Consider the following 17,038-nt stretch of genomic DNA (forward strand, 5'->3'; position numbering starts at 1 on the left):
CTCTCCTCCTCTCTGTCTCTGTACGTCACTGTCCTCTCCTCCTTTCTCTCCCCCCTGTCTCTACATCACTGTTTCTCTCTCCTCCTCTCTGTATCTGTATGTCACTCTCCTCTTCTCCTCCCTCTCCTCCTCTCCTCCTCTGTATGTCACTCTCCTCTCTCTCTGTACATCACTCTCCTCTCCTCCTTTCTCTCCCCCTGTCTCTACATCACTCTCCTCCTCTCTCCCCCTCTCCGTCTCTGTATGTCACTGTCCTCTCCTCCTCTCTCTCCTCCGCTCTGTCTCTCTACATCACTCCTCTCCTCCTCTCTCTCCCCCCTGTCTCTACATCACTGTCCTCTCTTCCTTTCTCCCCCTCTCCGTCTCTGTACATCACTGTCCTCTTCTCCTCCTCTCCCCCTCCTGTCTCTACATCACTGTCCTCTCTTCCTTTCTCCCACTCTCCGTCTCTGTACATCACTCTCCTCTTCTCCTCTCTCTCCTACTCTCTGTCTCTGTATGTCACTCTCCCCTCCTCCTCTCCCCCCCTGTCTCTACATCACTGTCCTCTCCCCTCCTCCTCTCTGTCTGTCACTCTCCTCTCTCTTCTCCTCTCTGTCTCTGTACGTCACTCTCCTCTCCTCCTCCTCTCCGTCTAGAAGTCCATGGACATGGAGCGCTGCTGTGGGTCCACCACACTGTTGTTACGTGCACCGTTTCCACGTGCGCTGAGGGTGCCACAGCCTCCTGCCATCCCCCCACCTGCCATCCCCCCACCTGCCATCCCCCCACCTGCCATCCCTCCAGCCATCCCCCCTGCCATCCCTCCTGCCATCCCCCCACCTGCCATCCCTCCAGCCATCCCTCCTGCCATCCCTCCTGCCATCCCTCCTGCCATCCCTCCTGCCATCCCTCCAGCGATGCCGCCCGCGATGCCACTCGCCCCACCCATCCCCCCCACTCCTCCAGCCATCCCTCCTCCTCCTCCTCCCGCCGCTCCTCCTCCTCCGCCTCCGCCTCCTCCTCCTCCTCCTCCGCCTCCTCCTCCGCGCACGTAGATCTCGCAAGGGATCTCCTCCATGACACGGTCCTCGATGACCTGCTGGTCGCAGTCGTGCGTGGGCGCGTGGTGCTGCTTGTAGCCGTAGCAGCCCTTCTTGTAGCTGCCCGCCGTGGAGGAGTTGAAGGTCTTCATGGGCGGCGGCTTGGAGAAGTCGTTGTGGTACGACAGCTCCATGGAGCTCAGGGTGGTGCGGCTGTGCTTGGTGCTGCCGCCCCCCCCGCCACCGCACCCCCCCCCGGTGGCCAGCCCCGAGGCCTGCGAGCCGCAGTGGTGCTCGTGGACGCAGCGCGACAACATGGTGGAGGAGCGCCGCAGCTTGTGGAAGCTGCCGTCCAGCTCCTCGGACAGGTCGGCCATGTCGGAGGAGGTCTCCTTGTCGCGCAGGGAGAAGAGCTCGTAGTGCGGCGGGTCGAACACCTCCTGGAAACCGGCCTTGTTGAAGACGCCGGGGCGGCGGGCCACCACCTGCACGACGACAACAACAACAACAACAACACATCCAGGGACCAGTCAACAATCATCTTATATTCAAATTAGGGATGTCAGATATTATCGGCCTACCGATATTATCGGCCGATATCGGCATTAAAATGTGATATCGGAAAATATCGGTATCGGTTTTCAAAATAATATATATATTCTTTTTATTTAAATTTTTTTTACATTTCTATAACCTTTATTTACCCAGGCAAGCAAGTAAGAACAAATTCAGATTTTATTTATTGTCAAAAGTATGCATAATGTTGTGTTAATTCCACAACAAGATATATGTAACGTTAATTACCTGAAATTATTCAATTTTTTGGGTGGGAAACCCTGCATATATCGGTATCGGTTGATATCGGTATCGGAAATTAAGAGTTGGACAATATCGGTATATCGGAGTTGTGATTGGAAGGTCAAGAAAAGAGGGCAGGGTTTGAGATAGGTCAGTAGTGTGGAGGACACATTACCTTCTTCCTAGGCTGCTTCATCTGGACCAGGATGGAGATGATGAGCAGAACCAGAACCACGCCGGAAGAGACGCCAATCACTGTGCCGTGGGCCCTAGTTATCTGATGGAAGAGACCCTTAGAACGCTTCTCTGGAGGACAGGGAGGGGGAAGAGAAGGGAGGGGAGGGAGGAGAAAGAGAGGGGGGGGCAGAGAGGAGAAAGACAAGGGAGGGGAGGGAGGAGAAAGAGAAGAGAGAACAGAGAGGGGAAATATAATGGAAGAGAGGAGAAGGGATGACAGAGGAGAAAGAGAAGGGAGGACAGAGAGGGGAAAGAGAAGGGAAGAGAGGAGAAAGAAGGGAGGACAGAGAGGGGAAAGAGAAGGGAAGAGAGGAGAAGGGATGAAGGAGAAAGAGAAGGGGTGACACAAAGAGGAGAAGGAGAAGGGAGGACAGAGAGGGGAAAGATAAGGGAAGAGAGGACAGAGAGGAGAAAGAGAAGGGATGACAGAGTCATAAGTTAGTGTGATACCCTGACATTTAAAATTTGAGTCAGTTAAATCGGGAAGATTACCTCACGTCATACTCATTGGTCATCACATTATCCATCACATTATCCAATTACCCAATCAGCAAGCCTAGCTCTCATGCTTTCACGGGAACCAATCACAAATGTCAGCCTTCTTTCAGACTCATGTCTGATTATATTTGGCTGGATGAGCCAGTTGAGTCCGCGGCGCCAGAAAGCCAAGATGGTCGTAGAAAAAGCACTCAGATAATGCCAAGAGACAGCAAGATGACAGCTCGGCTCAGCTCATCCCATATCTGATCTCATTGAAGGGAGATGAGTGAAACAAGCTTCTCAAATTCAACACCTGGTCAGTGAGGTTCATTACTCCACCCAAGCCCCTGATCAGCGAGGTTCATCACTCCACCCAAGCCCCTGAAACAGAATCCTACCCTTTATGGATGTCCTCTCCTGCCCAGGGTACATGTGGCAAGCGTCTAGTCAACATCGTCCTCTCTTCCCCTGGCCCATCGACAAATGTCAGTTCATCTTCTGCTGGCCTAGGTTCCTCGATGGGATCCATGCAGACCCTCGTTAGATCTCTAAACCCCATCGACGTCTGCCTCAAGGTCCTGGAAAATCCCCGCATTTTATCCAATCCAATCCAATCCAACTTTATTTATAAAGCGCTTTAACAGCCACAGGGGCACAAAGTGCTGTACAGGGGGAGCATATTAAAAACTATTAGCAGCACTAAAAATAGATTAAAAAACAAGAGTACCAAAACAGAGATAAAAAACATTAGGTAAATATAGGCAGCAATACAAATTTAAATAGATCAGAGTACTTAAAAAAAAAAATTTAAAGCAAAGGACACAGTAACAAAACGATACAGCAACAACACAGTAACAGCTGTCGCCAGCTGTTGCTTCAGTTCTCCTGCTTCTGTTTGGCTTGTGTTGAGGACTGTTCTCATTAAATTAACTGACCCTCGGCTAAACAGAGATTTGTCTATTGGGGAATTTATGGCATTTACCGTGATGTCATAGGCAGCATATTGCCAAATCGCAGAGAAGAGCTAGACGCCTATCTGGCACTGATTGGCGACGTGAACATGAAGAATGGTAAGAAAATGTTCTACCAGTATCATAAAGCTTTCTCCAAAAGAGCACTGTTGTATATTCAGTCTATCACTGAACTAGTCCATCTTGGATATGAGTTATTGATCATGCTGGTAGCAGGCTGCCCTGTATTATCTTGTTTCACCTGTGGAAATATGGGACATTCTGCTGCGCTTCAAATCCAATGTATTTGTAGTCCGAAATCACAACGTATTGCCTCCATGGGCTTCACAGATCAAGAAGAAACATCACAATACATCCACAATAAAAAAAAAAACACCATAAAACACACCCAGACTTTCCCCCAATGAAGATAAGGATCAACTCCCTAAAACCTAGCAATAGGAAAAAAGGGGGAGAAACCTCAGATGAGCTGTTCAAAGGGGGATCCCCTGTCAGGGTCTCGGTCATATGGTGTTGCTATGGATGATAGATGGATGGAGAATAGAACAAGCAAATAATTGGTATGTATATGCATATATACATGTCATATAAACACATTATACATACATAGTAGCAATAGTATCTAAAGTATTTAAGAACCTTTTCAAATTAAAATAATAACAGAACTAAAAACAAAAAATTAGGGATGTCCGATATTATCGGCCGACCGATATTATCGGCCGATATCGGCAGTAAAATGTGATATCGGAAAATATCGGTATCGATACATTATCGATTACATTTATTTAACCTTTATTTACCCAGGCAAGCAAGTAAGAACCAATTCTTATTTTATTTATTGTCAAAAGTATGCATGTTGGTTTAATTCAACAACATGAGATATGTAATGTTAATTTTAACTTTTTTAATGATCATATTTTGCACAGATAATGCTTACATTTAGAAAGCCTTTTGAATGCATCCAGTGAAATGATTAGTTACCTGAAATTATTCCGTTTTTTGGAAACCTTGCATATATCGGTATCGGTTGATATCGGTATCGGTATCGGAAATTAAGAGTTGGACAATATCGGAATATCGGTATCGGTAAAAAAGCCAATATCGAGCATCCCTACAAAAAATCATAGGAATACAAGCGCTGGTGTGAAAAATAAGATGATGACTCAAGGTCGCACTCCCCAGGGGGCAGGAGAACCACTCGGGTCCAGTTGAAGTAGAGCGGGCACAGTTAGACGCTGTAGGTCAAGTCCCAATGCTTTACCTGACCCCCCACTCTTCTGCAGCTGCTCATCGTGGCCGCCAGGTGGCGCTTTGCAATGATAAAGCCATATAATGCAATCATTTTAATTATAGTGTATGCACTTACACAAATTGCATTTTCCTACAGTACATGTATGCAGTGCTTGCAGGGAGGCTCATCCAGCGTCAGTCTGCTCACGCTGGATTCGGCCTCCAAGACAGTCACAGAAGGAGGGCGGTTTAAAAAGGTTCTAAAAAGCTGTCAGAATGTTTAGAATGGTTTGCACGGTGCTAATTGCACCCTTACTTAAAATTCATTATGAATTGAAAATGGGGGACCCTGGTGTAAACCAGATGAAAGTCTTTCTCTGGTCTGCATCCCCTTAACAATTGTGTGTATTGAGCCGTACTGTATTGTACCCATTCTGCAATCTGGTAATAAAATTTTCATTCAATCAATCACCGCGCAGGTATGAGCTGGAAAACACAATGGGTCCATAGCCTGAAGTCTTATCTAGTACAGGTCCAAAGGTCTCTTAAATATTGCAAAGTGGGCGGTTTTTGCTCTGTCGTAGTGGAACATATCTTCCCCCTTTTGCCTATTTCAGTCTATGTTGAAGTATCTTAAAAGTCAGACCGCGCACTAATGCCACCTCTCCTCTTTGTTTAACCCCTTTGCTCGCTCCCATGTCAAGATCTAGGTTCCACATGCATTTCAAGGAAGTTCGACAGTGCGACAGTGGCTCGGGAGGTAGAGCAGTCGTCTGGTAATGCGGAGGTTCCTGGATCGATTCCCGCAGTGGGAGTGTCGAAGTGTCCTTGAGAAACCCCTAACTGCTCCCGATGAGCAGGTTCGCACCTTGCATGGTTTCCTCTGCCGTTGGTGTGTGAATGTGTGATTGAGTGGGTAAAATGTGAGGAACAAATTGTAAAGCGCTTTGAATAAAAGCTGTTATATCCAGTGTTTCCCACAGGATTTTGTGAGACTGTGGTGGGTGAACCACGGACCCTCTAGGGGGGTCCAGGGGCATGCTCCCCCGAATGATTTTTTTTTACATTTTAAAGTTAAATGAATCAATCTGGTGCACTTTGAGAGCAAAATAAAGAGGCTAGATCCGCTACAGTCTAGGAGGTAATTAATGGGAAACACTGGTTATATCATTTATTATATATATATATTTTTGAACAAATTATATTTGTCTCCCTGTAGATTCAGCCCATTATTTTAGGATAGATGCTGCTACTAGAGCTGCTGTCGTCCTCAGCAGACTCATACATTATACCGCATCCATCATCCTCCTCATAGACCACTGCACTTCCGCGTTACATTGAAATCGGGGAGGAGAGAGCGGGGCGGGGAGCATATTAATGAATGTGGATGAGAGCCGTGATGTAAGTGGTTGCAGCTACGGCTGTGGGGGTGCTGGAGACATGATCCAATAGACTTTTATGCGCCTGAATCTCCTGAACACGGCACAACCCATTCCTAATCGATCAGAACTAAATCGGCCGAGATCAAGTCCCTTTTTCAGCACCTACTCCCCATACGCATGCGCAGATTGCCAACGTATTCTGACGGCACGCGACGCGGCCACTTACATCAAGGCTCTCATCCACATTCATTAATATGCTCCCCCCGCAATCTCCTCCCCGATTTCAGAATCCCGGAAGTGTTGCGGTGGTCTATACATGAGACCTGATCATCATCCTCCTCATCCATGAGACCTGATCATCATCCTCCTCATACATGAGACCTCATACATCCTCCTCCTCATCTATCCTCCTCCTCATCCATCCTCCTCCTCATCCATCCTCCTCCTTATCCATCCTCCTCCTCATCCATACTCCTCCTCATCCATCCTCCTCCTCATCCATCCTCCTCCTCATCCAACCTCCTCCTCATCCATCCCCCTCCTCCTCACAATTCAAAAAAGCGTTCCTACCATGATTGGCAAGTCATGCATATCTCTGGTGGTGGTGGTCTTTCAGTTGGTTGTCAAGTGCTTATTCATTATCCCTCAATACTCAACACTCCATCAAGCTTCATTTGACCATTAGCTGGCGACTGGCCTCTCATATGTAATTAATTACATTCATGCCTGCCTGGTTTACATTTGTCATCTGGGCCCTCATCAGCCGTTGTTCATCGACAGTCAGGCAGCATCATGGGTGTATGAATCATAGATATATATAGAACACTAGATAGCTTAAGGCGGAGTCACCAGCGTCACTGAACCGCCGCCATCTTGCGGAGGTCAGCCTTGAGTGAGAGTGAGTGAGCTGCACAGACAAAAATACTCATAACTCGCTGAAATATTGACAGATTTACAAACGGGTTGGTTTGCTATAAACATCAAATATGTAGTTATGATACTGCATACTTATAAAAAAATTTTTTTAAAGATGTTTTTTTTTTTTACAAACCGCTTGAATCATTAATAATGCCACGTTAATAATGCTTGTAATAAACCAAACCGTTTGTAAATCCGTCAATATTTCAGCGAGTTATGAGTATTTTTGTCTGTGCAGCTCACTCACTCTCACTCAAGGCTGACCTCCGCAAGATGGCGGCGGTTCAGTGACGTCGCTCTCCATTGGCCGGCAGCGCGGGCAAGCTATCTAGTGTTCTATATATATCTATGGTATGAATGGCCAACTGTTTGCAGCAAGGTGATAGTGTGAGCGTCACGCAAATCAGTCATGTGCGTCAGGTGCTGGGCAACAGTTTTTCTTGCAGCAAAAGCAGCTGTGTGTTGATGTGTTAACTGATCCATGGTGGTGCTGCGGTAAGCAGGGGGGCTCACAGGGCCTCGCAGAGGGTTCGCAAGACTTTGGGATTAGTGGACATTTGGAGATTCCTGAACCCTTCTGGGAGAGATTATACTTTCTTTCCATCAGTGCACAAGATTTATACTAGGATAGATTGTTTTCTTAACCCCTTAAGCCCGACGGGCCCGGTACTGGGACGAGATTCATATCACGCCATAAATCGATCAATACAGAACTTATTAATGAATGTTGTGTTTCTTTTTCAAATGTAGCCAAGAGTAAAGACCCTAACCCTATAAAAACAGCAGTCAACATGTATATTTTCAGCACTATGTTTGTTTACCAATGATTTTAAGTGTTATATGAATACATTATGAGTTTATAGAAATCTCAGCGCATTGAGTCAGAAACCGGCAGATCAGATGAAAAATGGCGGAGCTATTTACATTACAAAAAATTAACTGTACTTACAGTAGATTTCTTTTACGGTTTTTGCTGCCCTGTCAGGGGCGCCTGGTGGTACTAAATTCAGATTGAACTCTGCCATTGGAAAGAGGAGATTTGGCCCGATCCATAGATGTGTGACTTGCCCATAATAAGGTAATTCATAGGCCTGATATTCTATATTCTATAATCTATATTATTAAAATTGCATGTGCCCGGGTGGCAAAATTCACCAGAATTGTTCACGTCTGGTCAATGTTAGCATGGTGTTATTCACTGTCAAAGATGAAAAAAAATGAAAAAAAGAAAGAAAATGTATATTCTCCTTTGGTTCATTACAATTGACTCAAGCCTAGTAACAGACACAATATGTCTGACACTGGGAATACATTCCCTGAGGTCCATAGATGTCCCTAGATACCAAGAACATGTAAATGGGCCTTGTAGAAGTATCTTAACTGGACCGTAGATGGCATCTTAATTCATCTCTCTTACAGGAACCGGCAAATATAGAATGGTTAAGGACAGACCTAAAATATTATTTAGAGTTGAATTGGTCCTCTGTGCAAGGAAGGCGCCAGGGCCTGATGGCTTTTTTATTTATTTATTTATTTTTATAAAAGCTTTGCATCAGAGCTCCATCTCTGTTAGAGGTGTATACAGAGGCATTCGGGAGGGATGGACTAACACCAACTCTGAGGCAGGCATTGATTAGTCTTGTCCCTAAAAAGGGACCCTGGTGATTATTCAAATAGAAGTCAAAATAATCTCCACAATTCTAGCAAACAGGTTAAACAAGGTAATTACATCTCTAATCGATACCAATTGGTCAGGGTTCATTCACGGCCGTAGCTCCTCGGATAATATAAGATGTTTTATTAATATCATGCGGTCGCTAGCTGAGGCCCATTCCCTAGTAGCTGCTATTTCTCTCGATGCCAAAAAGGCTTTTGATATGGCTGCATGGGGCTATTTATTCTAAACTCTTGAGTGAATGGGTTTGGCAGCACCTTTTATAACGTGGATTCAGTTACTACTATATAAGCACCCGGAGGCTGCAGTGCAAATAAATGGGCTAATTTCTGAATATTTTGCACATGGGAGGAACAAGGCAGTGTTTACCACTCTCGCTATTATTATTCTCTTTAGCCAAAGAGCCGCTATAGCAGCTGCCATAAGGAGAGAGACTGACTTCCCAGGTGTTTCAGCAGGGGGGGGGGGGGGGGGGGGGGGTACATAAACATATGGTTAATGTGGACGATATATTATTATTTGTGTCTGACCCTAACTCAATTACCTCATCCATTCTCCTATCGTACTTCATATGGTCTGAGAGAATAATAAAGACATTTATCTGGAATGGTAAATGACAAACTACACCTTAGTAAATTACAAAGATCAGTTGATAGAGGAGTTTGCGACTACCCTAGATGTTGTTTAGTAGATTATAGTAGTAGTAGACACCCATGGGCCACTCCCTAGTCCCTCCTGAGATGGCCCCTCTCTCCTGAGACGGCCCCTCCCTCCTGAGACGGCCCCTCCCTCCTGAGACGGCCCCTCCCTCCTGAGACGGCCCCTCCCTCCTGAGACGGCCCCTCTCTCCTGAGACGGCCCCTCCCTCCTGAGACGGCCCCTCCCTCCTGAGACGGCCCCTCTCTCCTGAGACGGCCCCTCCCTCCTGAGACGGCCCCTCCCTCCTGAGACGGCCCCTCTCTCCTGAGATGGCCCCTCCCTTCTGAGACGGCCCCTCCCTCCTGAGACGGCCCCTCTCTCCTGAGACGGCCCCTCCCTCCTGAGACGGCCCCTCTCTCCTGAGACGGCCCCTCCCTCCTGAGACGGCCCCTCTCTCCTGAGACGGCCCCTCCCTCCTGAGACGGCCCCTCCCTCCTGAGACGGCCCCTCTCTCCTGAGACGGCCCCTCCCTCCTGAGACGGCCCCTCCCTCCTGAGACGGCCCCTCTCTCCTGAGACGGCCCCTCCCTCCTGAGACGGCCCCTCCCTCCTGAGACGGCCCCTCTCTTCTGAGACGGCCCCTCCCTCCTGAGACGGCCCCTCCCTCCTGAGATGGCCCCTCCCTTCTGAGACGGCCCCTCCCTGATATTGTATTGAGCAAGCTGTTCCTGCCCCATTTTCACTGTTGCAAATTCTGCCTATCATATTTGTTAGAGATGCTAAAGGTCCAATTATTTATATCACCTTTAAATTGACCAAAGTTGGTAATGGGGCATTATCAGCTTATCATTATGAGTGGGTAAAATGTGAGGAACAAAATTGTAAAGTGCTTTGGATAAAAGAGTTATATAAATGCACCATTTATCGTCAAAAAAGACAAGAACATGTAAGTCACCTTTGCAGTGGTTCTCGTCCCAGGGGTAGACACAGTTCTGAACGCCGTTACACACCAGGGAGTTGTTGATGCACATGTTGCTGTGGCAGAAGAAGGTGGAGGAGGAGCAGGGAGCTGAGAAGGAAACACAAAGACAAGAACTTAGAAAGAAATATCCGTCTAAAGCGGGTGGACAATAATAATAATAATAATAATAATAATAATAATAATAATAATAATAATAATAATAATAATAATAATAATAATAATAATAATAATAAACTTTATTTGTATAGCACCTTTCATACAAAAACTGCAGCTCAAAGTGCTTCACAACAGAAAAAAAGACAAAATAAAAAAAATCCACATTAGGATCTAACATCCCAACAGGCCACCTTGTTTATGGTTTGATTCAGTTTTAAATAGACAATAATAAAAAGAGTAAGATAAAATAGACTATAGTCTATAGTCTAAAATAGTGCAGTGCAATAAAATAGTAGAATAGAATAGATAAAATCTTTTTTTACAGTGCAATAAAATAGTTCTGGATTACTGTTCAACAGTTCAAAGTCGTCTTTACCTTCTCTGTTTGGTATAATGGAGAATGAATGAATGAATGAATGAATGAATGAATGAATGAATGAATTAATGAAAACTTTATTAACAGATTGCAGAATGGGTACAATACAGTACGGCTCAATACACACAATTGTTAATGGGATGCAGACCAGAGAAAGACTTTCGTCTTGTTTACATCAGAGTCCCCCATTTTCAATTGATAGTGACATTTATGACATACACGACATACATGGCATCATGACATTTATGACATAGGGACATACATGTATATGGTACTGTTACATTTGTGACATATACGATATGCAAATATACAGTATTTGTTACCCAGAATTACAGAGATTATATACATATGATGGGGAGGAGACTGTACATTAGGAGGAGGTGGGTGGGCGGGAGAAAATATAATACATACATAGAACCGTTCTGTGGGAAGTACCCAGGGCTTCAAGAGCATTTGATTTGAGGAAAAGTGCAAAACAGAGAGAGATGTATGTATGGAGTAATAATAATAGAGTATAAATATCGTTCCCACAACCACTAGAGGTCTGCGGGCGACGGTGCACGCGGGTCGATACATCATCGTTTCCCTGCCGACACGAGACACGATGAGGGGAGGAGGGGGGGCCGCTTCTCTGGGCAGCGGCGTCCGTGTCGAGACTCCCGAGACATGGCAAGAAGATTGGGAAGAGGGGGAAGAGGGGGGAGGGGTGGCGAGGGTGAGAGGCGAGGGAGAGAAGAGGGGTTTCTGTGTAGAATGAGAGGAGGATAGCGGGAAAGGGGGGGGCCGTAAATAGATTCAGAACGGCGATCATGAGGTCGCAGATGGTCTGGCAGGTGCCATCTTAACTGCGTATGAAGGCTGAGACGTCAGAGACAGAGAGGGCAGGTAATTGAAACTGGCTGCCGGGGCTCAGAAGATGGATGTACTGCCTCACTGAAGCCAGCGCTGAGGCCGGGGGAAACAGCTGGAGCCGGGATGCAGGTGGGGGGGCCGTCTCCCCAAGAGCCTTCGGTGCCCTGGACAAGGTTGTCGGGCTCAATCTAACTGCCCTGCCCTCCTCCCTGGGATTACAGCCCTCATCACTCATTACCAACTAACAGCGTCCCAATACGCTACGTCCCCTTCAACACACAACCACCCTTTTATATTTCGGTTCTTTTCTATCCCACGCCAAGGGCCTGCCTCTATTTTTTAAATGTGGTGTGTCCACCAGGAGGATTGGAAACCTCGACCGGGGAGAGGTGAGGTACAGTGGTTGGTGAAACAGCTATACATGAAGCTCCTTGAGGTAATCGGTTGTAGCCCCATGTCTGCTATTATGTTCCAAGAATGCTTTGCGAAGAGGAGAAATGGAAACATTCTTCGAGACCCCAACTGATATGATGCCATTTTGAAGGCCTGAATCCAGAGGGAAGATTGAAAACCTCTCTGGAAAGGAGCCCGGGAACCAAAAGACACACAGGTGCAGGCAGTTAAGCAGCTCCCTTAGGTTGGTATGGTATGGTTTATTTCTTAATCCCGCGGGGAAACATGGTTTGCCACCAGAGCGAATACAAATATACAAACATGAAAGAAACAGTTACATGATACAATACAGGATACACAACACAATAGGAGAGCCTCTCAACACAGTGCTAACGGTGTTCGTTAAAGAATTTAACCGCAGCAGGAACAAAGGACCTTCTCAATCGCTCAGTAGAGCATTGAGGCATCAACAATCTATCACTAAATGAGCATCAAAAATACTGAACAGTGGGTGGCCTTCAAAAGATAAAAGGGTGTTCAGTTTAGTCCTGGTTCGCTTGGCTATGATGGTCTCCAGGGAATCAGGAGGGAGGCCAATCACCGAGCCAGCCTTTTTAATGATTTTATTTATAGGTTTTTTTGTCAGAAACCGTGATGCTGCCCCCCCCCCAGCAGAGAACAGCATTAAACAGGACACTAGCCAGGATACCTTGATAGAACACATAGAGAAGTGACCTGCTGATGTCAAAAACAACATTCCATGTAATACACAATCCAGTCAAAGTAAAAGTAAAAACAGACAACTAAGTGTAAAAGGCTACTTAAAATGACCACTGTCTGTGTTTAAAAGTCTGATAGCCGAGGGGACAAAAGATTGATGTCTATTCATATTTATGAAATTATGTCTATACTACGATGCACTCTGCGTAGCACACAGTGTAGCACTCAAGTTCAACACTGCTAGATGAAGAATACCACTGACCCTGGTGCACCCCTCCTGCATGCAGACTTGTAAGTGGCTAAAAGTGTCTAAATGATTAAACCTCCAGAGAGGTGTGTGTAGGTGTGTAGGGCTGGTTAGGAAGCAAACGCCATTGCTGGCAAAAGTGTTACAGATGAGCCATTGTAGAAGTGCTTTATTATGTGCAGAGAGAGAGAGAGAGAGAGAGAGAGAGAGAGAGAGAGAGAGAGAGAGAGAGAGAGAGAGAGAGAGAGAGAGAGAGAGAGAGACAAAGAGAGAGACAGAGAAAGACAGAGAGAAAGAGACAGAGAGAGGGCGGAGAGAGAGATAGAGAGAGAAAGACAGAGCAAGAGAGAAAGAGAGAGACAGAGAGAGAAGGACAGAGAGAGAGGGGGAGAGAGAAAGAGAGAGATACAGGGAGGGAGAGAGAGAGAGAAACAGAGGAAGAGAGAGAGAGATAAAGAGAGAGAAAGATAGAGGGAGAGAGAGAGAAAGAGAGATAGGGGGGGTGCGACAGTAGCTTGGGAGGTAGAGCAGTCGTCTGGTAATCCGGAGGTTCCCGTTCGATTCCCGCTCCTCCCAGGCAGCGTGTCGAAGTGTCCTTGAGCAAGACACCCCCTAATAGCTCCCGATGAGCAGCTTGGCACCTCGCATGGTCGCCTCCACCGTCGGTGTACAGTGAATATGTGAGGAACGAATTGTAAAGCGCTTTGGGTAAAAGCGGTTCTATAAATTCAGCCATTTACCATTTATATGTAGAATACATTTAGTTTTCCCATGTTCCCTTATACTACGTGCCTTTAGGAGCCATTAACTGACTGGAATGTATGACTGGAGATACTGTGCCATCTGTCTCATTACCATTAACCCCTCCGGGGCCACAACTCCTCACTTACCACCAGTGTTAATTTAGTCAATGAAATTGATGACGAAAGATCTTCGTCAACGAAGCTTTTTCCCGCGACGACAACGAGACGTGACGTCACGTTATTGAAGACCATGTGACGCTAACGTCACTAAATTATTAATTAAATATTGTTGACCACAACTGAGGACACAAAAATGTAGTTTACAAAAACCATGACGAATTCTCTCTTAATTTATGTTGACTAAAACAAGATGAGACAAAATAATTATAACTTTTAGAATAAGTCACGTTATTATTTCAGCATTTCCCATTTCCGTTTCCGGGTTAAGCTCAGCAGCGTTTATGGCTAAAAGCCAAGCTACATAACATACGTGAGGCTAAAAACCGCGTCCCAGGTCTCTCGTGACTACAGCTTATACCAATAATCATGAACGGAATCTGCTACTCTCTCAACACTCCTGCGGCAGCCGAACAGTTCTACCAAAAGAACATAGCATTTAAGACGAGGGAGGCTGAGAGGATGGCTAGGCTAATAGCCTGGGAGTCGGGACCTATATCCCAGACACAGACTTGCTCTCTTTCATCTGTGTACACCCACTACTATCAACATTACACATGGATACAACAAGGACAAGACCACGTTCACTTAAAAAGGTAATGTTGGTATGAAAAGAAAAGAAACAGACGAGTACTAACACTGAGATTGACCCTGCTATAAGTTATTAATCCCTTTAGAGCTTGAAGTGCACTAAAACATCGTAATGACTTTTTATTTTTCATATAATGTTGGGTACATGCTCAGTAGAGTTAGAACGCTCCCAGTCTTAGGGGCTGTGATATTTTGTTACCACACTTTATGCACATAGAAGTGCGGTGGCAGGTTCGCTAAGCTAATGTTGTTAGCCGAATGCTCTGATGGAGGCCGCCATTTTAAGTTTTAAGTGACGTCAGCGATCTACGGTACGACTCGAGGGACAAAAGGGAATGTGTGTGTGACGTGTGTGAAATTTGTACAGTAGGTCCCAGTGAGAATTGCAATCAGTGTGTACTGTGTATTTACACTATCCTAATGTTACTTTGTTGGTAAAAAAAAAATAAGCAATTTAAATCAGAATATGTTCCATTCCATGTCTGACTATTTCTGAATCTATTGACCATTTCAAGGAATGTTTGGTTACTATTGGGCTTCTAGCCTTCTACTGAACTTATTGTGAATCCGCTGATAGGGTTTTGGCTAGACTATACGAATTGCATTATTTACAATATAAAAATATAAAATGCCTTTTTTTCAGTTTTCTGCAACTAAATCTAGACAAAAACAAAAAAGACAAAATCGAGACTAACACTGACTAAGACTAAAATGCTCAGACATTTAGTTGACTAAAAATGACTAAACAAAAAATAAATGCAGATGACTAAATATGATGAAAACGAAAAAGGAGCACTTGACACACGACACACTAAGACTAAAACTAAAATAGCTGCCAAAATTAACACTGCTTACCACCATATACGTATTCTGTGTTTATCCATGAGGGTAATGTAGCTACTCACTGACTTCACCTCCGGGTTTCAACCCCATGTTGTCAAGGATTAGGGCTTGGTTTAAATTTTTTATTTGAGTTTGAATTTGATCTTCAATTGAATAATCTGATAATGATTAATAAAATCCAAGATCGAGAAAAAAAAAGAAAAAACGATATATAAATAAATAAAGAAATACAAAAGTATAATAAAATTAAATATTATATATATATATATATATATATATATATATATACATGGCATCCCCGGCCGTGTCCTAAAAGTCTGTGCCGACCAACTGGCCCCGGTATTCACTGACATCTTCAACCTGTCCTTGGAACAGGCTGTCATCCCCACCTGTCTGAAGAAGTCCACCATCATCCCTGTACCCAAAAAATCTACGCCCGCTTGCCTCAACGACTACCGCCCTGTAGCCCTCACCTCCATAGCCATGAAGTGCTTTGAGAAGCTAGTGAAGGGCTACATCTGTTCCTCCCTCCCCATCAACCTGGACCCTCTGCAATTTGCATATCGCCCCAACAGGTCCACGGAGGACGCCATAGCCCATGTGCTGCACACAGCAGCATCACACCTGGACAAGAGGCAGGGGAACTATGTGAGAATGCTGTTCATCGACTACAGCTCAGCATTCAATACCATAGTCCCCTCCAAACTCATAGCCAAGCTCAGGGACCTGGGCTTGAACTATGACCTCTGCCAGTGGGTCTTGGACTTCCTGACGGGCAGACCCCAGGTGGTAAGAGCAGGCAACTGCACCTCCTCATCCATCACGCTCAACATAGGGCCCCCCCAGGGCTGTGTTCTGAGCCCCCTCCTCTACTCCCTGTACACACATGACTGCGTAGCACAGCAGAACAACAACACCATCATCAAATTTGCTGATGACACAGTAGTGGTGGGCCTGATCTCTGCCAACGACGAAAGGGCCTACCTGGAAGAGGTAGAGAATCTGTCACAGTGGTGTCAGGAGAACTGCCTCTCCCTGAACGTCAGCAAAACAAAAGAGATGATTGTGGACTTCAGGAGGTCGGGGGTCAAGGACTACAGCCCCCTCAGCATCGACGGGGCACCGGTTGAGAGAGTGAACAGTTTCAAGTACCTCGGAGCCCACATATCCGAGGATTTGACATGGACCACACACATTGACAGTGTTGTGAAGAAGGCACGACAACGCCTCTACTTCCTCAGGCGCCTAAGGAAGTTCCAAGTCAGTCAGAAGATCCTTAGGAACTTCTACTCATGTACAATAGAGAGCATCCTGACTGGCAACATCACCTCCTGGTTTGGGAATAGCACTGCACAAGACCGTAGCAGACTACAAAGAGTGACACGTTCAGCCGAACGCACAATTGGAGGGGGGCTTCCCACCCTCCAGAACATTTACAACAAGCGGTGCATGGGTAAGGCTAAGATAATTATCAAAGACTACAGCCACCCAAACAACTGCCTCTTTTAACTGCTGCGGTCAGGCAAGCGATACCGGAGTCTTAAGGCGAGCACAGAAAGACTCAGAAGAAGATTCTATCCCCAGGCCATCAGGCTGCTAAACGAACA

The 17,038-nt window shown here is 45.7% G+C and overlaps 1 protein-coding gene across 1 annotated transcript in view; it reads right to left on the reverse strand.

Annotated features, from left to right (window-relative positions):
- Positions 1-634: 634 nt before the first annotated feature.
- Positions 635-17,038, reverse strand: part of neto2a (neuropilin (NRP) and tolloid (TLL)-like 2a) — a gene marked incomplete at both ends in the record, with an annotated part of 76,144 nt that continues 59,740 nt past the window's right edge. The window contains 3 exons of the mRNA XM_084308211.1: positions 635-1,507; positions 1,996-2,126; positions 10,307-10,420. Coding sequence (XP_084164337.1) covers positions 635-1,507; positions 1,996-2,126; positions 10,307-10,420 — 1,118 coding nt within the window. The remainder of the gene's footprint in view (positions 1,508-1,995; positions 2,127-10,306; positions 10,421-17,038) is intronic.

This window comes from Notolepis coatsorum, assembly GCF_963971535.1.
Source record: "Notolepis coatsorum genome assembly, chromosome: 2".
NCBI lineage: Eukaryota > Metazoa > Chordata > Actinopteri > Aulopiformes > Paralepididae > Notolepis > Notolepis coatsorum.